This window comes from Rhipicephalus microplus, chromosome X, assembly GCF_043290135.1.
Source record: "Rhipicephalus microplus isolate Deutch F79 chromosome X, USDA_Rmic, whole genome shotgun sequence".
NCBI lineage: Eukaryota > Metazoa > Arthropoda > Arachnida > Ixodida > Ixodidae > Rhipicephalus > Rhipicephalus microplus.
Window position 1 is genome coordinate 295,209,522 of NC_134710.1, and position 22,401 is coordinate 295,231,922.

Here is a 22,401-nt window from a genome sequence, read left to right on the forward strand (position 1 = left end):
CACTCCTGCGATAGCCCTGTGGGGCTGCAGTATATTGAAATAAAAAATAAATAAATATTGAGCTTGCTGGCGCACTATTGCGGCAGGAAAGAGTCGTAGTATATATTGTGTGTTTTAAGAAATGTGCCTGCAGATACTCAAGATCAAGGAGAAAGCGACATTTGCTCGTCTCTTTCATATATGTGCTTGTGTGTGTGTCGGCCGAGAACCAGAGAATATATATATAAGGAAGCTGAAATATTTCAAGCTAAAATTAGAAAAAAGAGGTAATTAAGTAAACTGGCAGTCTTCAGTAATTTTTTTAGAGTTATCGAATTTCAACCAATTTGCAACCGACAAACTCGAGGAGACGTACCACAAATAAACCGTTTATGAGAACGGTTGCAGTGGCGTTAGTTATGCACAATATTTATCAACTTCCGTTGGCGACGTGTGTTGTCATGGCAAGCGCAGTCTTCAGAGCCTAGAAACGAGGTCGCTCGATGTTTGATATAACTCCACTCACTCATTTTGGCAACTTCGTGTATCTGCGTTTTGGTTTCGGTTTAGTCGGCAAGATAGAACGAATTTCAAAGGTGTCTCAACTTGTTTTAGACGAAATTGCTTATTTTTGTGACTACATCCTATTGAAGCTACGTCAAGGAGGTAGAAACTGACAGGTTTTTGCAGATGCGCGCGGAAAGCAGGAAAAATTGAAGGTGCACTGCCAGACCGCACTCTGATTGCCTGCCCCGTTCTGTCGAAGCAGCATTCTTCGATATGAAATGAACAGAGGTGGTCACCGTCCGTAGCCCTCCGGCTATTTATTCGAACAGCACGTTCTCAGGCAGAACGCAGCGCACTGTCTTTCGGAAACTTGTAACACGGATAATCATGACATGAAATTGTTCTCTATGTTTGTGAATCCCTCGATAAACATGCACCAAATTATATATTCACTCTCCAAAAAACTATGCATGCACGCCGTGAATCTTGTCGTGTAAGACAAAACCAGAAAACTTGCAAATAAAAGGGCGTTCGGATGTCCTACTAGTTCCAATGTTTGATACGTGCAGCCACAGACCACAAGTCCTTCGTCTATAAATTTAAAACTCAGGGACAGCGTCGTGTCAGCAAGCATTTAAAGCTTCAAGTTATTTTCCATACAGCTTTACACATGTACTACACGCATGCGCACCTTTGATATTGTTTCTAGTTTAACAAAATACGCAAAAAAACAGGCGATTGTCAGCGAACGAAGCGAGAATACTTACACGTGAAAAGGGGGCGCAGGCGTCTTATTGATGCAATTTGTGCAGCCATAAGCAACGCACGAAGTCACCATGGGCTTGTAAAATCTTTACCTTCTTTACAAGAGCATGTCACAGTCTTCAACGGCCACTGCGAGCGTGGAGCTACGAAGCGCACTTTGTCGTCTGCTTCCGAGTCTTTCCTCGTCCAATATGGCGGCGCCGGCATCACTTATCGGGGCGCATGTCCACCCCAGAAGACAAAGTATAGAACCTTCTTGGGTCTGACGCCGCCAGAAGCCTTCAAGGACTTGCACAGTAGATAAAGTTCTCTCTATGGTGCGCACAAAGCCGCCAGATCATCCGGACCACTCATCAACACGGCCTGCGCTCTTTGAAGTATCTCCTTATGCCAAGTAGACTCCATTCAAGAAAGGCCCCACTGATTAATAATTTATGGTAAGGGGAGGCATTCGCGAAATTGTGTTCTTTCCGCATTGTAATTTCCGAGAATGCTATTTGCGATGTCTGTAATTGTGGGGAGATGTTACGCCGCCTACTGTGTGACTGTCCGGTCTACAATGTGAAGATACAATCAATGGCACCCATTATAGCACGCCTTCACAAAAAAACGCCAAGCCTGTGCGTAAGGCGCAGCACAGTCACGGCGAATGCTAGAAGTGCGCCCTTTCAGAGGATTTTCTAAACACTCAATGGATAATTTCTGCGAGCAAATTCTCGTCATAGCCATTACGACATTATTAGTAATTGTTTTTTGTAGAAGGTCGGCATTCGCTATGCTATTTTTCTTCATTTTTCATCATTCTTTTGTGAAGTGTGGTATCCGCTAAACACTTGCAAGAAATTTTGTGCCGATTGTGGCTGACGACGATGAGAAATTGTGCCTGGTGGTTATACGCCACAATTATTAGGTGAAAAAGAACAAGCTTTATTAATGCGTTGGAGCATTGGACAACCCACTCGTTACTCCATTCGCACTGTGCGACGACAGGTTGTTCTTTCGGTGTTTTAGAAGGCTTTACAAGTCGTATTAACACAATTGCTTTCCCGTCATCAAAACTGCCTAAGGCAAGTTTGCCAAAAAGTCTCAAGCCCCGGTGTAGCTCAGTGGTCGATTATTGGGCTGGCACCCAGTGGACGCGGGTTTGAGCCCCGCTGTGTCGTTGGCGGTAGTTTTTTTTTATAATTTTGTGCGATGTGGTTACGCACGCCGGCGGTGGCAGCGGCGGCGGACAACTACAGTGGCGCGTGACCTGAGTTGTGATCTCTTAACAGCTTTCGCTCTAATAGAGAAATGTGTATTGAATCGGTTCTAGCATGTTGTCAACTAAGGACACGGCAGCTGAAGATGACCAAGGCAATGCTCAAGTTCATAATGGAATAATTGGAAGCGCAAACCAACGGGACACAAGAGAAGAAACAAACAAGCGCAAAGTGTTTGAGGAAGATATACCTGGTCCAGCGACTGAGAGAGTGATGCGTTCTACGCCAGATTATTGGACTCTTACTTAATGGGTGCTTCTCCACGTGCTATGTGATGTGCTATCTTTCTACCCCTTTTAAATTCGAAGCATTTCTTAGCGAATTTCGGCGAGTTTGAGCGTATCTATCTATCTAGCCGCCTACGGCTTTTAGTTCTCCTGGCTGTTTCGGTAATGGTATCGATAGCAAACTTGGTATGGCATAACATGACTGTATGAAGAACATATTTGACTAGTCATAACATGAAAATCATGACGTGTATGTCATGACTGTCATGATTTACAATTCATGGTCCTGTAGCTCTTGCAGTAGTTTCGTTTTCATGGCATGTCGCGAAACTGGTATGGTATGACATGATTGCATGGCGAACACACGCTACAGACCCTAAAATGAAAATCATGAAATGTGTGTCATGTAACAACATGACTAGGTGCCACACTCATGATGCGCTCACGGCCGTTTCGCTAGCGTCACATACAGCAAATTTGGTATGACAGTACGTGAATGGATGGCGAAGGTATGTGACTGTTGCAAACATGATAATCATGAGATGTGTGCCATGTAACAACATAAATACATGCCACGCTCATGATGCACTGGCAGCCGTTTCGCTAGCTTCACTTATACAAAACTTGATATTACGACACATGAATGGATCACGTAGGTGAGTGATGCAAACATGATAAATATGAGAAGCGTGTCGTGTATCAACATCACTACATGCTATGCTCATGATGCGCTCGGGGCCGTCTCGCTAGCTTCACATGTACCAAACTCGGTATTACGCGACGCGAACGGACGACATAGCTAAATGACACATCCAAACATGTTAATCACGACATGCGTGTCATGTAACAACATGACTACCTGCCACACTCATGATGCGCTCGCGGCCGTTTCGCTAGCGTCACATGTACCAAGTTTGGTATTACGTGACGCCAATGAATGACGAATGTATGTGAATGGTGCAGACATAATAGTTATGAGATGTGTATCATGTGAGAATACATTTCAACATGATGCGGTGCGCGTGCTCACCGGTGTTCATTTCGTCGCGTCACGCTGGCGTTGCTACGCCAGGCGCCGGTCCTGCCATACTCGTAGGCGCGCGCCGCACTTGGTTGCTTTGACGCATGCGCGTTTCAGCGCGCTTCCGGCGTCCCTCCGTCACAAAAGAGGAAGACGCAGTGTTGTGTGGGTAACGCATCAGCATAGAGTAATGCCACTCTATGGAATCAGGAAATGCAGCATGTCGCGTTTCGCGCCGGTTGCCGTAGGGCCACGCCGACGGACGCTGGTCGCGCCTGGCATCAGACTATAGAGTGCTCGTGTTTTGCTAACGTAGCGTCGCTGTGCATAGCGTGCGGGCGTGCCAACGCTATATTAGTATATATAGTGGGCGCTTCATGATGCGCTCGCGGCCGTTTTGCTAGCTTCATATATACCAAGTTTGGTGTTACGTTACGTTGATGGATGACGAAATATATGACTGGTGCAAACATGATAATTCGACACAGGTGTCATATAAGAACATGACAACATACCGTGCTCATAACGTGCTCGCGGCTGTTTCGCAAGCTCTAGATATACTAAATTTCGTATCACGTGACGTGAATAGATGATGAAGGTAAATGACACATCCAAACATGATAATCATGCCACGGACGTCATGTACAGCATAATTTACCTCCACCTCGTAGCGTTGTGCGGATTTTAAAGTGACATATCGACATTTGTCCTTCATGCTTCGCATATCGTCGATTCCCACTGTACGTGAGATCTGCCAATTTTTATCTCCTCCTTTTAATCTAACCTATTCATTTCTCACGTGTAGGGTAGCAAAGATGTTATCCTGGACTGCTTAATCTTCCTTTCTTTTTTTCTCTACAGTTATCTTCTCTGCCTCATCCAGAAATATTCCAATGGTTTATGAACGATACTGTTTTGGAATATGTGTGAGTTGACGAAAGTGCATATGTGAATTCACGTAATAAAAATAGTACTTTGATTGATTGATATGCGTAGTTTAAAGTCACAAAACTATCATATGATTATGAGAGATACTGCAGTGGAGAGCTCCGACAGTTTTGACCACCTCGGGTTCTTTAACGTCCACCCAAATCTGAACACACGGGCCTACAGCATTTTCGCCTCCATTGAAAATGCAGCCGCCGGAGCCGGGATCAGATCCCGCGACCTGCGGGTCAGCCGCTGAGTATCTTACCAATTAGGCCGCCACGTCAGGACAATGTTAATGCTGAAGATATAGAGATAGGACCAGAGGTCGTGAAACAGAAGTATAACTCACTCGGATTCTTTCAAGAAATACTTCTTGCGCTTTGGACTCACTCAGACTCACCGAAATTGTCTTAATTTGGACTCAGTCGGACTCAAACTCACGAAAGATTTCTTCAAGCGAACTCACCGGGACTCACCAAGATATTATTCACCCAGGTTCACTAACACTCACACTCGCGGCTTGAGTTGAGTCTGAGTGAGACCCCTCATGAGTGAGTTTGCCGGCCTATGCTCACCGCAATGGCAACAGGTGGCGCTCATGGATGCTCCCACGTTTAAACACACATATATACCTTGATTGATTGCTATGTGGGGTTGAACGTCCAAAAACCACCTTATGATTATGAGAGACGCCGTAGTGAAGGGCTCCAGAAATTTCGACCACCTGGGGTTCTTAACGTGCACCCAAATCTTAGCACACAGGCCTACAACATTTCCGCCTCCATTAGAAATGCAGCCGCCGTAGCCGGGATGCGATCCCACGACCTACAGGTCAGCAGCCGAGTACCTTAGCCACTAGACCTTCGCGGCAGGGCCACATATGTACCCTATAAAGTGCACAAGGAATAACCGCCCCCTTAGGTCAGTGGAATAGCGCCGGATGCGTTATTTCAAAGTCAAAGGTTTGGATCCTATCAGTGGCAAATAATCTTTTCATCCACTTTTCTTTTTCAACATTTACAATACAATTACTTCTGATAACATCTCCTATGCTTCTCTTCGCCTCATTGTCTGTTATTTCTGATTATTATCGTGTCGAACAAAGCACACGGGCTGTCAAATTTCTGCCCTTTCCTTAATGATAATAGAAAGGAGCACATGTGCTAAAATGAAGGGGGTCTATAGGTTCAAAGTGTCCTGAAGAAAGCTTTCTGTTTTTCATTTTTTTTCTTTTTCGTAGCTCTAATTCATTTGGATTCTACCTTACTTCAGTGGCAATTACTTTGAATAGTAAGTTAGATTCTGACGGTGCGTTAGATGTTGCCGCTGTTGCGTGCTTTTAAGCTGCCTTTGCAGTCGTTTTAGAAACCTAAGGTCGTAATTACAAAAAACATTGATTTTGTTTTTATTGAAAGTTACGCTATTAACTTGCGCTCGATGTGGCATTTGTGGTGTCTATGCTCAGATGCTTATAGTTCCGAGACAGTATTATATAGATGTGTGTCGGCGGCCAGAAGCTCGTGCTTGTTTGTTCTCCGTCTGCCTAAGACTAAGTTGCCGACCTACTTATTCCACGTTGACGCGAAAACTTCGTGCATTCAGGATTCCAACTTAGTAGCAGATAGTTCAGAGCCTCTTTTACTCTGCCTTCAGGCAAAAAGTAAGCTACCCGGCCAACTTTGCACCATTCCCCCATGGATTTAAAAATATCTGGCGGGAGTAATATGGTTGCTCTGCTAACGCACTACTTCCTGAACAGGTACTGTCACCAGTTTGAAATGAGTAGTATTGCTCGAAAAGGTGCTCATGTACTCACAGGTGTTATTTTAGGGGCTGTGACCCGGCATGGTTAAATTTATTTCTCATTCACTGCCAGGAAAGTATTGTGAGTCGCAACGTCACCGATAAAAATATAGGTTGGTGGAGAATGACGTCTCAAAGTCTCAATGCAGTGCATCTGCTAGATATACTTTGGGAATGATTTAGTATAGGATTGTTTTTCGCTTAGGCATCAAGCAGGACTGTTATTTTGTCTGTGTCTAATCCTTCAAGGATTTGTCGACTAAGCTAGGCAGTTTCAAGGCAAGACCTTAAGGACAGAAATAGGAGGAATGTAATTGGTTTTAATATAAAGAAATGTAGGCTAAGCTTCCTCGTTATTCATTCATTCCCCTTTGAGGCACTTTCAAGGAGAAGTAGGGGGGTGGCATGAAGTGGGAGAAAGTCGCAGACATTTCAGAGCCGTCTAGTGCACATGATGGCAACTGCACTTCCGTTAGGAATACGCTGAAGATGTTGGCGGAGAATATTCGTGAGGATGATGTGTTTTATTTATGCGGGGTAACCTGATCCACCACACGGGCTACCGCAGTTCCCAGGCACTCTTGACATCAAAATATGTATGCATCTCTTGTGTAAGCGCGCGGTGGGGTTCTCTCTTCTCGTCAAAAAACGCCTTTCAATATTATAAATAACATTCTACTCTATTTTTCGAACGTTTTCATTATTCTTGCGTAGTATTCAGTGGCCGCTACTGATGCAATAACTTAGTTCGGTAGATCAATGTGATATAAGGATTTTTATATACTTTACCATCCTATACATGTTATAGAGGTAGGCATCAGCGGTGGCCGCCTCCAGGAAGCGGATTAGACAAGTGAGCGACAGCGAGAGTGAAGATACTCATGCCTACTCTCTCAGCTGTAATGACTTTTCAGATGACGGTTTCCAACCTGCGCGGAGCCGCAAAGCGAAGAAGAGAAACGTGAGGACATCCTCATCCTCAAGTATTCAAACTGTAAGTGAAACGCCAAAGTCGAACACTTATATCATCCTGTTTCCGTCTGCACTTCCTATCGTCAGCATGAAACGCCTTAACCGACCGTCCGCGTTGAGGTCTCAGGAAGCACTCGTGCCAAATGAGATCATGGACATCAGAGTGAACGCCGTAAAGAATATACTGGCTGTTGACGTCCTGCACGCAAGTGCTTTGGGCGGTCTTTGCAGTGTAACTGACTTAGACAGCAACCACGTGCGCTCTCATAGTTCCTTGGGATCTGATGTAGTAACCGGCATGATCTACGACATAGATGTGGCTATCTCAAATAACGACTTACAAGTTCTTGTCAAGTCAACAACTGATAATTCCATTGTTGATATCACCCTTCTGGGCAAGTCTCGCTCTGTGAAGATTGCGTTTAAGAGCACAATCCTTCCCTCTCATGTTAAGGTCGGGTACTTCAGATATGCTGTGTGTCCTTTCATTCCAAAGCCTCTCCAATGCCTAAATCCATAAAACTTGGACAAATGTGCAGCGTCTGCGAGAATTTAGTGGTATGCCATCACTGCGCCGAGCCCCATGCAGCGGATAAGTGCGTCGCTACTGTCAAGAAATGCTTGAATTGCAATGGATCCCAAGAAGCCACATCGAAGGACTGCCCGCGTATTCAGAACAAAATTGCCATCTTGAAGAAGATGGGCTGCGATCACTTATCTCATCAAGAAGCCGCAGCTACAGTCAAAAGGCGTCGTTCACGTCGACGTCTGTCTTGAAGGACGCCCGCTACCTCCTGGCAGCGTTTGCCAGCTCCCTCATCATTACCACCTCCTTTACCTCCCAGACCACATGCTGTGGGAAAGACTGCAAAGGACAAAGCCGGTGAGCATACCCTCACTGCGACACAGTAGCCTGTACTTGAAATGGAAGCAGCATCAAGCAAAACAAAAGAGCTTCATGACGGCCAGCCCGGGATCCCGGTGTGAGATCTTTCCATCCAAGACAGTCAAGTGACTGCAATCCTGCAATAAATATTTGACATGATTCGTACGCTACTGAGCAGCATCTCCGTCTGCTAAGAGTGCACTGCAAATACTGGATGCACTGAATCCAGTGCTTTCGAACATCGTATAAGCACAATGGCTCAACATAATCTCTTTTTCCGCACTGAACTTAAATGTGAGCCGATTTTTCAATGGAATGCCAGAGGCACGAAGTCCCGTATTTCAGACTTTCGCCAGTTCGTTCGGGCCAATCGATTCCCTATACTTGTCATATGTGAACCAAACGTATGAACGCCTTATAGATTGTCCGGTTATGAAGATTCTTGTTCAGCCGCTTGCGAAGGACGAAGCAAAGTAATTGTTTACATCCGCACGGACTTGACTTATGATTCACACTCAATATGTTCAAATGACGACAGTCAGTACGTGTGTCTTCGTGTAAAGAAGAATGCTGTTTTGTTTACACCTATTGGTGGATATATATCTCCGTCAGCGTGATTTTACTGCGACAGATTAAGAGACATTCTAATGAGTACCTATGGGCTGTGGATCATTACCGGTGACTTCAACGCCGATCACATGCTTTGGGGGAGCACTAGGATCAATTCCAGCGGCAGGAATATTGTTACATTCACTTCCGACTACGACCTTTCCATCATGAACGATGGTACCCCAACATATTTGCAGCGTCTCACGTATTGCAGTTGCCTTGACCTGACATTTGTGTCACGGTGCTTCTCTCACAAAGTTAAATGGTTTTTCGATATTAAGATTCATGGGAGTGATCACATACCGACCTACGTAAAGATTGACGGAATCAGAAAAAAATTCTCTTCTGGTGTTGTAATTGACACTGACTGGTCGATATTTACATCGCTTGTTGAAGACTCTTGCCAAGAAGGCTTTGCCTGCAGCCTAGAAAATGCCACCACGGAAGCTATGCAAGTGTCTGAATGTAAATTATCATTCTCGCCTAAAATAACACAGTTTGACATCAAACTGGAAAAATGACGAGCTATGCGAAAGCATGCTGAACGACGATACAGACGAACAAAATCAATTTACGACCTGAGGGAAGCAAGACGGCTTCAAAAAAACTTCAACGACGCATTGACAAGCTGGAGAGCAAACGCTGGAAAGCATTCTGAGAATCTGTAGACCCTCATAAATCGCATTCATTTATCTGGAGAACCTTTCGTGGTCTTTGCTCCTCTGCGCAAAAACGGCACCCTTTTAAAGTTTTGGCACTCCATCATGGAAAAGCAGAACTCGAGGTGGCTGAAGAATTTTGCACGAGAGTTGCCAGGAATATTATGAACGAGAACATCAATATCGTGATCGTTGCTGAGACTAAATTACCAGAAATGAACAGTCCATTCACCATGGAAGAACTGGAAGGTGCGTTAGTCGCTCCTAAGCCCACGTCATTGTCAGGTCCTGATGGTATTATAGTGCACTGGGACATCTTGGACAAAAAGCTAGAAGAGAACTTTCAACATGCTTCAAGAACTCCTGGCTCAGCGGCAGTGTTCCCCGAGAATGGAAAATAGGTCGATTATTACCACTTCTGGAATCGGGAAAATTATCATTGGACTTGACAGCATATCGCCCTATTGCCGTCGTAAGCTGCCTCGGAAAAGTGATGGAAAGAATGGTTCTATTTCGTCTCGAGTGGTACTTCGAACGATACACCAACTACCCTTCCTTCATGACAGGCTTCCGTCGGGGCCGCTCCTCCATCGACAGTGTCCTTGACTTTTCGACATTTGTTCAGCAAGAAAAATGTCGCAAGTGTATATCAGTGGCACTCTTTTTTTACGTGAAGGGTGCATATGATAATGTAGCTCACGATGCCATCCTCACTTCTCTCGCAGCAATGGGCATTAGTGGACGAATGTTTCAATGGATAAAAGACTATATAACTGGCAGGGTTTTTTTGTGCAAACAGATGAGGGTAAAACTGCTGAACATTACACCTACTGCGGAGAATCTCAGGGAAGTGTTTTAAACCCCACCTTGTTCAATGTTGCCCTCATTGGTCTAGCGGAGGTTCTGCCAAAGTTGGTGCGCCTGTATATATACGCCGATGATATTTTCCTCTGGAGTGCTGCAGTTACTCGGCCTCAGGTGCGTGCATGAATACAGCGGGCAGCAACCCTGACAAAAGCCTACCTTCAGAAACAAGGCCTGACTATATCAACTGTGAAGTGCGCGTTTTTTGCGTTTACACGCAAACCAATGACACTATACCCTGTTTACATCAATGGGTAGAGTGTCAAATATGCACGGACGCATCGTTTCCTGGGCATAATAATTGACAGAAGTCTTTCGTGGAGCCCGAATGGTGCGGACTTGAAGTAGAGACTGTTATCTACTGTGCATATAATAAAATTCATGTGCGGGAAAGCATGGCGAACTTCTGTGACCCCCATGCTACAGCTGTACAAGGCCCTATTTCTGAGTATATTGCGCTACAGCTTGCCGGTACTGACTAACACTTACAAATCTAATACTCATTCATTGGAGAGTTTGCAGGGTCGGGCACTGCGTAACTTCCTAGGACTGCCCCGATGCGCTTCTACTTATGCCACAATCATTCTTGCCAAAGACCATCCGGTCAGGACATATAGAGTTGTGGATTGCCTCAAAGCGCACATTCGACATACTATCCGGGTCCCCGACCACCACTTGGCCCTTCTGCCCTCCGAAAGACCACGTGCTACGTTTTCAGATGTCATAGCCAAGCACCTAAACAGCATTTCATCAGGATAAGCGCCAGGTACGAGAATTGCAAAAACGAGGTTTCTCAATACCAGCCCTCAAGCAGCTCACCTTACTTCAGCTGTACGAGAAGTACCAAGACTACCCTCGTCTACATCGACGGCTCCATCCTGCCAAACAGCTCAACTGCGGCGGTCGTTATTCCAACGCACGCCACAACCATCAGATTCAGGATAGCTCATCAAACCACAACAACGGCAGCAGAGCTGTCAGCGCTTCGCGCTGTGCTACGTTTCATTAACCACCAAAGCACGCAACGGTGGACGATTTTCTGCGACTGCAAGGCGGCACTGCAGTCACTTATGTCAAATCTATGCCGTGGTCCACACGAGCAGTTGGTATTTGAAACAGCAGAAATGCTACACCATATAACAGAGAAAGGGCACCCCGTTATAATTCAGTGGTTGCCAAGCCACTGTGGAATTATCGGTAACGAACGAGCTGATCAACCTGCCCGTTCAGCCTATACAGCCGACAACAACCAGTCAATACCTCTATCAAGGACGTACGCAGCTAGGAGGCTCCGCATGCTTGCTCGTGAACGCTCCATGGCTCTTTGAAATGAGCCTCTCTTTATGCATGCAAGATTACGATCCTTTGATCCAACGTTAAGCTTACAACTTCCAACGAAAATTCGACGAGGTGACGCTACTGCTCTGTGCAGACTATGATTGGGAGTCGCGTTTACCCGTGCGTACGCGTTCCGCATAGGGATGGCCGACACCGCCGACTGTGCGCACTGCGGAGATGAGTAAACAATTCAACATATCCTGTATGACTGCCCAGAATACAACCTGGAAAGACAACATATTTCTAATACACTAAACAGGTTAGATGACCAGCCGCTGTCAGAAGAAAGTATACTACGCCATCGTCATGACTCATCGTCACAGAAGAAAGCCGTGCACGCGCTACTGGGCTTCTTGCGAACTACTGGCCTGTCGGAACGCCTCTGAGTGGACTGATTTTGTGTGTGCGTATGTGTCAGTGTTTTTCTCTTATTTATTTTTTAACTCTCTCTTTCTGTTTCAACCCCCTATTCCCCAACCTCAGTGTAGGGTAGCATACCAGATACTAGCATACGGTTAACCTCCCTGCCTTCCTTTTTTCTCGTTTCTCTCTTGGCCTTGCATGTCCCTTGTGGTGCCTCGACCAGCCGCGGGTACGTCTACAGATTCCGGGTATTAAAAAATAAGCAATCACTCCAGAGTAGCATGGAAGCAAGCAACACTGCTATAATTATATGAGCTGTACTTGGACCGCACGCAGATATACACTGATGGGTCGGTCTCGTCCAGCAGCTCATCAGGTGCCACTGTAATTACGGCTGCAGCAATCACAATCAAACTAAAGTTGTCACATACGACTACGTCTACGACATCAGAGCTTGCTGCTATAAGAGCCGCTTTACAATATCTTGTTCAAGAGCGTCCAGGAAAATGGGTCATACTCTATGGTTTTCGAGAGCAGCACTTCGGAGTTTGCAGTTAGCCATGCGTAAGAGAAATCATGAACAATTGGTACATGAAATAAGACATTGTCATCATGGAGCTCTAGCACGAGGGCATGATAATAAATATCAATGGCTGCCTGGACATATTGGTATTACTATAAATCAATTAACCGATGATACAGCCCGCTCAGCCCATGAAGGAACACGTGTGGTCTCAATTCCTCTATCAAGGACTGATGCAGCAAGACCACTTTACTTGCTGGCTCGAGATCTCACACGCACGTTCTGGTCGTCTACTAGCTTCCAAAGGTGTCACTTATATGAACTGGATCCTTTGCTCAAGATACAGCTACCATCACAACTTTTCCGCTCCGATGCGACTTTGTTATGCCGCCTTTGTTTGGGTGTTGCATTCACAAAGGTGTACTCCTTTCGCATAGTTACGGCAGACACCTCTACATGCGACTCCCGCGGATTTGAAGAGACTATCGAACACGTCTTGGGCAGCTTTGCTTGCTACGATACGCAGTGATGCCAGCTCCGGATAGTTTTGAACCAACTTGGCTCTCGAAAATTCAGTGTGCAGAAGATTCTGGGACCTTGGGCGTCTGCTTCAATTGCACAGAAAGCGACTAAATTACTTCTACTTTACTTGAAGACAACTAACCTGAGCGACCGCCTGTAGGCTGTGTGTGCTCCTCCGAGTGTGCGCGCGATTTTGTGTACCTTCTTATCTTTCTACAGCCTCTTTTCTCCCCTTCATCTCTTCCTCAGGCAGGGTAGCAAACCGAATGTGCATCTGGTTAACCACCCTGCCTTTCCTTGCATATTTTATCTCTCTCTAGGCGTATATAGTGAGATAAGGCACGTTAAATTGAGTGAACTCTAGCAGAATGAGAATATTTATTCCGATTTCCATACAGTATCTCGTTTTGCACCGCTCTTGAGAAAGCTTGTCATCTTCCATGATGCACACGTGGGCACCCGACTCGGGTGGTTGCAAACTGCCAAAAAAAGAAAAGGTGAACCGAGGTTATCAGAAATAGTTTTCTATGAAAATGTTTTCTAGGATAGCAATATTTATATATCTACTTCGTCAACTATAGTTGCGAGCTTTGACGTCCGGAACTTTCAATGTACATAACCACATCAGACACCACTTCGAATATTAGAAAACGGCTTACCAAATAACACTTAAAGAATTCCCACACAATTTATTACTCCATAGAAGATCATTTATTCATTTGCATGTATACAGTTGCTGCTTTTCATTAATAGTACCTACTCCTTTCTTTATTGATTCCTCAGTTTTCCTTCCCTGGCTCCGTTCCACGCACAATGAACTACAATAACAAATACTGCAGTCACAATGCCGTTGTAGCATTTGTTGTCTTCATGTAGTTCTTGATTGTCACACTTCAGTACCTTTGACTTTGATGAAGCCAAAAGTCCCCGTTAGCGTTTTGCACCATGTGAACTCCGTCATTACTGGGGCCCCGATGCATTTCTTCTTGCCTTTTTGATCTCCCTTCACACGATCTGGACCCGTTTGCTCACGCAGTCCCTCTACAATATGAAAGCCTGAAATTAGGTATAGTCCTGGTCGTGAGTCATTCTTTGTTGCCTTTTTTCTTCTGACACCTAGAATCAATACGTGCCCTTCTCGATTTGCTAAAACAGTTCTGTGGATTTGAAAATTTTACTTACATTCTATAAGGTAGCTTTGCTAAGCATAGCCAGCCATTTACACTACTCCAGCTCCACAGTTTTTCCTTGCATAAAGTATATTTTCGACCATCCTGAGTGTCTTCTTTTATCTTTCCAGCACACACTTCTACATTTCTTCCTACTTTGCTATTTAAACGCAGTCTACTCCCGCTGTTTCATAGCCAACAAAACGCAAGTCTTTACGTTAATTTAAAAGTGTTCAGTAATGGTGTCTCTTTTTCATTTTTATATTACAATACTGGCTCACCATGTCTGCCTGTCGTGCACGCTTCTTTCCCGAGTATTTGGCAGTAACAAAAAATTTTTTCGCGGGTTCTTGAAATTCTGTTTCAAGTATGCGCCTGATGGAGGTCAGAGGTTTGGCGTACATTTTTGAGGCCTCACATTCGTCGAACTTGTTACCAGAAGCCGTAAGCTCCAGGGCCGAACGCTCCGAGGCCGACCGCCCTTGCGCCGAACGGCCTTGCACCAAACACCCTAGCTCTGAAACCGCTTGCACCCCAGCGAAAAGGCCTGGGAGCCAGGAATGCTGGGGCAGCGGCCACGACGGGTACTGCTGCGGCCGGCAGTGGAGCTACTGGCAACGGCGCTGGGACCGGCACAGCTGCGGTGGATGGCGCTGCGAGTGCGGCAGCAGCAGAGCAGCGAAGCGACAGGCTTCGCAAAAGTACTCTTTCCGGTCGCTGCACGGTGAGAGGCAGAATAGGAGAAAGCAATTCGGTAATGCAAGAAACAAGAGTAGTACTATGAATAAAAGAGCTCGATGTTAGCTCAATATAATTTTCATGTGCAATGCTCGTTTTTATATTTGCATCAGCATTCAGAACCGATAGCATATTAGTTTTCGGCACTAATTATTCAGCAGAGAATCTTTTCTTTTGGATGAGCTGTGCAGCCTTTCGGTTTGCACTAGTGACTTTACGTGAACGGCTGTTTTATGAACTGAGACAGACAGTCATTTCACTGCTGTATATTATTTAAAATCAAATTAGAAAACTTAAATTTGCTTACACAATGTTTCTGACTTATGTAAGTGCAAGTATATTGGTTGAAAATAAACGCTGTACTATACTATTGTCTCTGGATGTTATCTATTTTTGAGATCAGCGACTCCTCTTTTATGACTGCATATGAATATTCAACTGACCCCACTGTCCTTTTACACAAGACACAAAAAATATACCTACACTCACCGCTATTCGGAATAGCAAACACGTAAGAAAAGTTGCATGCACCATTGTGAAAATGCAGCGCCTAAAGTGCGACACAACATGCGATTTTTTAGGCAGCAAGACATTCGTTTTATTAAAACCAGGATGATGACATCACTGGGCAGCTCGCTAGCCAAGTATCGTAACGAATACCTTATTTTTTTCTTGCACTTTTAATACTGCACTAAGACCGCACTTCATGCTGCGGGAAACAACACCGCTCAAAGCAACAATGGACTTTGATGGTCCACTTACCGTAAAGAGTGCAGTGAGGGCATGGTCCTGAAACAAAAGAGCCAAGAAAAAAATTAAATGAGTTCTGTTTTTTGACACGGCTAGGATTCTTTCTAACCAGAGAGAAAAACGTAGGGGCTTAATAATGAGAGGGTAATGAACGTGCGTATACTTAAAAAAGATTTGGTGGAAAAATAGGTGGGTAATAAAACACTAAAACGTGCTTAAAGATAAATAAATCGTCGATAAGAATTCGAGTCGGTAAAGGTCAAGGACAGCACAAAAAAAAGGCCATATTTGAAACGCATGCTTTCTTGCATTACCATAGTGGCTTTGCGAACGACAAAGAATATTTTGAGGTTTCAGGACGCAGCTGCGTTGTTCTTAGGCGAAATAATTAGAACGATTGATACCATGTCCGTGACTTTCAAAGGTGTATTTCTTGAAAGCGTGGTTTGTAGGCTTTCTGGAAAGGAGCATTATATTGCATTTAGCGAGCATAAACGTTAATTTAAGCTGCACATTAGAATAAATTTGATAATATGTACTTCAATACCATGTTGAACACGCAAGAATATCTTTAGTGCTCGAAAGAACAAAAGTAAGAACAAACACCAGCGTCTTCCATAATTGCACACACGCTTCTCAGGCTTTGTTTCGTGCTTTGTTTAAGAAGTACAAAAACAAATTGAGTAAAACGTGGAAAGTATTATTATTTTGTGTCTTGAATTAGGCAATGCCAGGTGATCGATGACTTTGGTTGCTGCCTTTCTTTTCCTTGCTATGGAAAATGTTGACATCAAACAAGCATATGGGTGTCGTACCCGTAGGCTATGTCGGTGAGTTGCCTGTGTGTACCTGTTGTTGCAAAAGATGATGCTGGCGAAACTCTTCTTCCTCTCTACACTGGTGGCTTTCAAAAAGTATATTTGTAGTGAAATAGAAATATGAACAGCGAATAACCTTACCGTGTTCACAAATGTGCACAGCTTCTTGATGGCACATACGTCATCAGCACAGCCAAGGTCGTTAACGGCGAGGTCCAGGCGGTCATTAAACTAGTGACGAGAAAAAATGCATTTAAAGAGGCCGCTAAGTCTATAAAGAGAACACTATACCATATACATAAATACTGATAATAATATTATGTGGGGTTTAACATCCCAAAATATCATATAATTATGAGAGACGCCGACATAGATACTGAATGAGTTAGGAAGGCTGAAGTGTTATTTAAAACATGGAGGCTTGTATCTTGCGAAATAAACTCTCTTAATAATACGTGGTCGGTGTGCAATGGAATGCGAACCAAATTCTGCTTTAATTGGTTGCGCAATGTTTGTTTTGAGCAGTTGGGCAACCACCGAAATACTTGTTAAAGTGTAGCCCGTCTGGAGTCGTGAACAGCTATTGCATTTCGGTCCTCTACAGCATCTTATTGTGCAAAAGGGGTAGGACAGTTAGTACTGGTTCAGTATATTTCCTTTTTCAATTAGCGCGATAAGCAGTACAGTAAATATTATCCAGGTACTTACTACTCCGGCCTGGTCTCTCACACAAGCCATCTGTTCCTTCACCTGGTCTTCGGAGCCAACTGCGTTTAGAAAAAAAAAGTTGGAACACACGGCAAAGTAGAAATTGTAGATGCAATCGATAGACAACAGTTATGTGCGTGACTCTATTTCCTCGACCAATTTAGACCGATGCTCCTGGGTACAAACAATACAAAATTTCACAATCGTGGAGGCCTCCCGTGTTCCTATTTTTAGGCTTGTTATAGGGGCCTCCGAAACTTTCCATAGTAATAATTGATTGTCTTCATTAAAGAACTTTATTGCCTCAAGAATGAACTGTCACAAAAATGTTAATTTTCAGGATCTGTCAAGTACGAGCAGAGTTACAGGAATTCTATGCACAGATTTACTGCTTTCTCTCTACTTTCGTACCTGTAAGTTGCTGAAAGATACGTAGGGGAGGGGGGAGGTCTTAATGGCTGGTTGAGTGCGTTAGTGATTCATGATAGTTGAAATAAGCGCGCGTAGCTTAAACAAGGACTTCCAAGCAATCCAAGTATCCCGCGGAGGCTCGGAATTCCGCGGCAAACACGGTAACCATGCTGCTCACGGTGCTCAAACCAGCCAATGGCCATCTACTTTGTGCTTCTGGCGTGGTCATTTGGGTTTTCGGCGTCATCTATCGAGGAAAGAGCGAACAATTTCAAGCTGACTTTACGCATGAATTGTAAATTCATGAGCCTTTGCTTTGCTGCTATGTTTGGGTCACATGATGAGTTTTTTTTTTTTTTTCAAAATGAACCAAATCTCGAAACCAAAGCTTGGCTAAGTTTGTCAACAACAAAAACTACTTTGCAACTGGCTTCCATTTACGACACTGTTCAGAACAAAATGGACCAAAAGTACACAAAAACAGGTACTGAAAGAAGCTATTGCGAATAAAAAAAATCAGCCAAATGCGAGGCAGGTGTCAATCAAACTGAGACAAATCCACTAAACCGATGAGAGAACTTCCTGCGCACCCCATGACCAAACATGGGGTGCGCAGAAAGGCCGGCACTACTTGGGTTCCCGCCTAAGTTTTCTTGTTTGAAATGGAAAAAAATGGTAACGAAAATATTGGTTACCAGTTCGTTCCCAGACGAAGAAGTGGTCCTAAAATACGTAACGTGCACGGAGCGCAAAACGTACCATTGCCTATGTGTGAGCACAAGAAAAATACGTTTGACAACTCTTGTTTTGACAAATTCCGTAAGAAGTTTCAAGGACAAATTCTTTGGACTTCATAAATGACAGCGTGGTGCTTTTGTTTTAATTTTTTGCCCCTCTCAATCCCTAATTCGCCGGAGAACATCGGATACAAGCTCCCCCGGTGGGCTCTCAGCGACATACAAAGTACAGCTCGATGGCGGAAAAGGGATTCCAATGTGTAGCTATCTGTTTTATGCTGTGCTAGAAGTCAGCCACAGTACCGTGAAGCACAAGTATAAAAAAGGTCAAATCAAGCCTGAAAATCGAGGCGGTGACCACAAAGTAAGAAAGTATGGTTACAAGCATGCAGCCGTAGTTTCATTTATGAGGTGCCTTCGCGCTAGAGAGCCGCATTACTCTCGACAGAAGACGAAGACACTTTACCTGCCATCCGAGCTACAAATCAATAGGAATGTTTGGCGCATGTACAGTGCTCAAGCTTCGAATAATGTGCAAGTGAAGTATGGCTTTTTATGGCACTTTTCAGATAAAGTTCAACCTTTATTTTGGAACGCCATGGACCGACGTGTATTCAGTATGTCAGAGAAATGCACACTACCTGAAAACAGTATCCTACCCTCTACGGAAGCAAAAAAGTAATCATGGGGTAACGTGTGCACAAATTGAAATACAAGGCGTTCTACGCTCTCTTGAGGGAAACACGAGCAAATCTGATCACCCTTTTTTTCGATTGCCAGCAAAATCAAACATTGCCTAAAATTCCTGACTAGCAGGCATACTACAGCCGGCAATTTTACCAATACCAATTCTGCATGGTACAAAATCAAGATGATGGGTCAATTCCCAAACATGATGTCCACTGTTATACTTGGAGTGAGGACCAGAGTGCCAAAAGAAGAAATGAGGTGGCCAGCGCTCTGCACAACACACTTCGAAGCCTCAGCTACAAGAGAGTCCAAGAAGTTCGTTTGGTAGCCGACGGCTGTGCTGGCCACAACAAAAATTCCCCCTTGTTTGGGATGCTTCTCTGGTGGCTCGAAAATGAAACCCTTGCTCAGGTGTTGAAAATCAATCTAGTATTCCCTGTCACTGGTCACAGCTTCTTGCCGCCTGCCCGAGTCTTCGGCAGGATTGAGAAAGACACAAAGAAGCATGAAGAAATACCGAACCCAGATGCCTACAAAAATATTTTTGCGGAAAATGACACAATCTTGAAGCTTGGAAAGCACTCGGATGTATACGACTGGAAGGCCTATGCAACGCAAGTATTGAAGCCCACATCGAGCTTGCCCTTTAAGATTAGCACAGTTAAAGTTTTTTATATGCAGCTGAACGCCATCAGACAAAGCCCAGAAGTTCGAACAGAGTCACAATATAGGTTCTATGTGTCAAATTTTGATCGAGTGCTAAAAAAAGGGAAGGATTTGTCAGGTGCCCCAGAGAGTTGTGGTTTGCATAAACCAACTTTAACCCTCTCAAAGTGAAAGACGTTATGGGTCTCCTCGCTAAACACTTTGGAGAGTCGTGGCAGCATGATGAAGAGCTCAAGTATTTTTCCAATGTTTTCAGCAGATCCCAGGATCGAGAAAGGGGAATCGACGAACAGGAAAAGTGCGCGTGTTGCCAAGAAGACACTCCTTCTGTCCACATCTAAATCTGGTCTCGACACTCAGTGGCCTCTCTTCTAGTGCAATAAAGGATTGCAGCTAGAAAATTATAATTTTGTCTTTTCTGGGTTGCAGAGACCTGTGTCAATAAAAGTTTTTTTTTGAAAATTGGCGAAATACTAGGTGACGAATCTATTTGTGCCAGATCCAAACTTTAACGATTCATTTTGGTAAAATAATCACATCACACTTTATTTCACTGCTACCATAAGATCGTCTGGGGAAGTGCGTAACCATGACGAAAAAAACTTCAGCAGGTGCCACCGTTCTATCAGCCAGAAAAAGCGACGTTTTTCTCAGTTTTACTTAAAGAGGACTTAGCTCTTTTAGAAAAAAAAGCTAACATGTTTTAAGGAGCCTCAATTACATATTTCTAATCCTTTTGGACCATGCTGATAAATTTCTGCAGGGCCCCTTTATTATCAATGCATCCTAGTTTTCTACAAGACCCTGTGAGATGTGTGCAGAAGATCCACGATTATAAGAAGTGACACTCAGCTACACATTAAAAGAAGGCCGATCTATAGAGACGAAAATGCAGACTAAGTAATGGAGAGTATACAAACGAAGATAAGTGTCTCTACACCCCTGTAGCGACATTTGGCAGCTACAATGGCTGCCATTGTTTGGTGCTGGTTTACTGTGTGCCAATATATAAATATTATATACCCCTTTCATTGATATCTTACTTTTATGTCAATTTTAAGGACCTTTTTATGACAGTGCATTGAGAACTGATAACTACTTCATTTGACTCTCTTGAATGTTTTACTTCAATTATTTTTGTTTGTTTATCTGTAGCACTGAGCTGTGGGCATTTACACTTCACGGGTTTACTCAGTGCCTGCAAAAGTTGTCTTCCAAAGTATAAACTCTCTTTATAACGTTTCATAAATACCCTCACCAAGCAAGTGTCACTGTGTGTGATGCCCACCTGTTTGCCCTACGCACAAGTCCGCGTCTCGTCCAAAAATATAAAGCCATTCCTGAAGAAACATATCCTTACGTATTTCGATAAGAGTATAGAAAAGAACGATACTGTGTATTTTCACATCGAATAAAGCTGATTGTGGACTTGGGGTTATCATTTTTTTTTTTGCTAAATGATGCTACCTCGACCTGAGCTCACGAACTCACTTACTCTGCAAATATGTCAAGAAAACAGTCAGTGTCCTGGCAACGCCTTATATATGAATACTCTAGGCCAAAGCTGCAGAGTATTCGTAACCAGATTAGTCTCACTTCGTGACTATGTTAAGAAATTTACTTGCCCTTCCAACGTCGTATCTGTGGAAACAATTATGAAACAGGAGAAATCATCTGCCATCGCTCGCGTTCCTGCAAATACTCGAAAGCACATGCAGGAACTGCAGGGAATGCAACCAGGAGGCCGTGAGGCGTGGCAATCCTCATTGCATGTGTGCTGGTGCAGCTGGAAAAAAACCATAGTACCTTTTACTCCAGAGTGTGCTATACTCACAGCATATGGCTGATTGAAGAGCCGATGTGAACAGTGCTGAGCAGGCAAAGAAAGCGCAGAATAGGAGAAGCTTCATTTCGGGGGTTGATTTGAGAAATGTAACTGGTACGCTCTGCAATGTTAAAGATGCGTTGGGCTTTTGTATTATGAGGGAGGCCATTGGGGTAGCCCTATATACCCTCTCGCTGACGACAAGATGAACGATAGAAGGAAAAGTAAACCCTCCCGGATCTGATAACCATGGAAGAGAGGAGGACAACGCTACGGCGGCATGTTCTATATGGTTGTTCACTGCCTCCTTATGGTGTCCTCACCTTACCCATGCAGCTTGTCTATCTTTATTGGCTCTGCACTTACGGAACGACGTCAACGGCTTCCGGACAAGTACAGGCAACAGCCGCAGCGCGTCTTGTAGCGATAAAGGAATGCGTCACTTCACACCACTTGCATCCTCCCAGAGAAGCGAACTATGTTTCCTCTTGAGCCTTAGCCGTATAGATGAGGCAGCTTGGGTATTCTCGCTACGAACAGTCACAATAAAGTGGCGGCGAATGCTGTTCTTGATGTGTGCATGTTTTAACCGCTTTGGCAGCGTCCTTCTCTTCTTTCCTTGGTATGCTTACCTTCTGTTTCTGTTCTTCGTATGGTCT

The 22,401-nt window shown here is 44.2% G+C and overlaps 1 protein-coding gene across 1 annotated transcript; it reads right to left on the reverse strand.

Annotated features, from left to right (window-relative positions):
• Positions 1 to 13,579: 13,579 nt before the first annotated feature.
• LOC142776182 (uncharacterized) lies at positions 13,580 to 21,933 on the reverse strand. The gene is made up of 6 exons (XM_075879389.1): positions 21,752 to 21,933; positions 17,414 to 17,472; positions 16,847 to 16,936; positions 15,900 to 15,926; positions 14,802 to 15,116; positions 13,580 to 13,709 (listed from the first exon to the last, which is right to left on the reverse strand). Exons 1-5 carry the CDS (start codon positions 21,909 to 21,911, stop codon positions 14,832 to 14,834), a joined length of 621 nt encoding a protein of 206 aa, XP_075735504.1. The 5' UTR covers positions 21,912 to 21,933; the 3' UTR covers positions 13,580 to 13,709; positions 14,802 to 14,831.
• Positions 21,934 to 22,401: the final 468 nt, after the last annotated feature.

Bases quoted from the DNA above. Each gene is read 5' to 3' on its own strand.
- LOC142776182 (XM_075879389.1), bottom strand. From the start codon at position 21,911: ATGGCCTCCCTCATAATACAAAAGCCCAACGCATCTTTAACATTGCAG. The intron at 15,927-16,846 runs GTAAGGTTATTC...CTTTTGTTTCAG, and splicing joins TGTGCACATTTGTGAACACG to GACCATGCCCTCACTGCACT. The intron at 15,117-15,899 runs GTAAGTGGACCA...CTCACCGTGCAG, and splicing joins CCCTCACTGCACTCTTTACG to CGACCGGAAAGAGTACTTTT.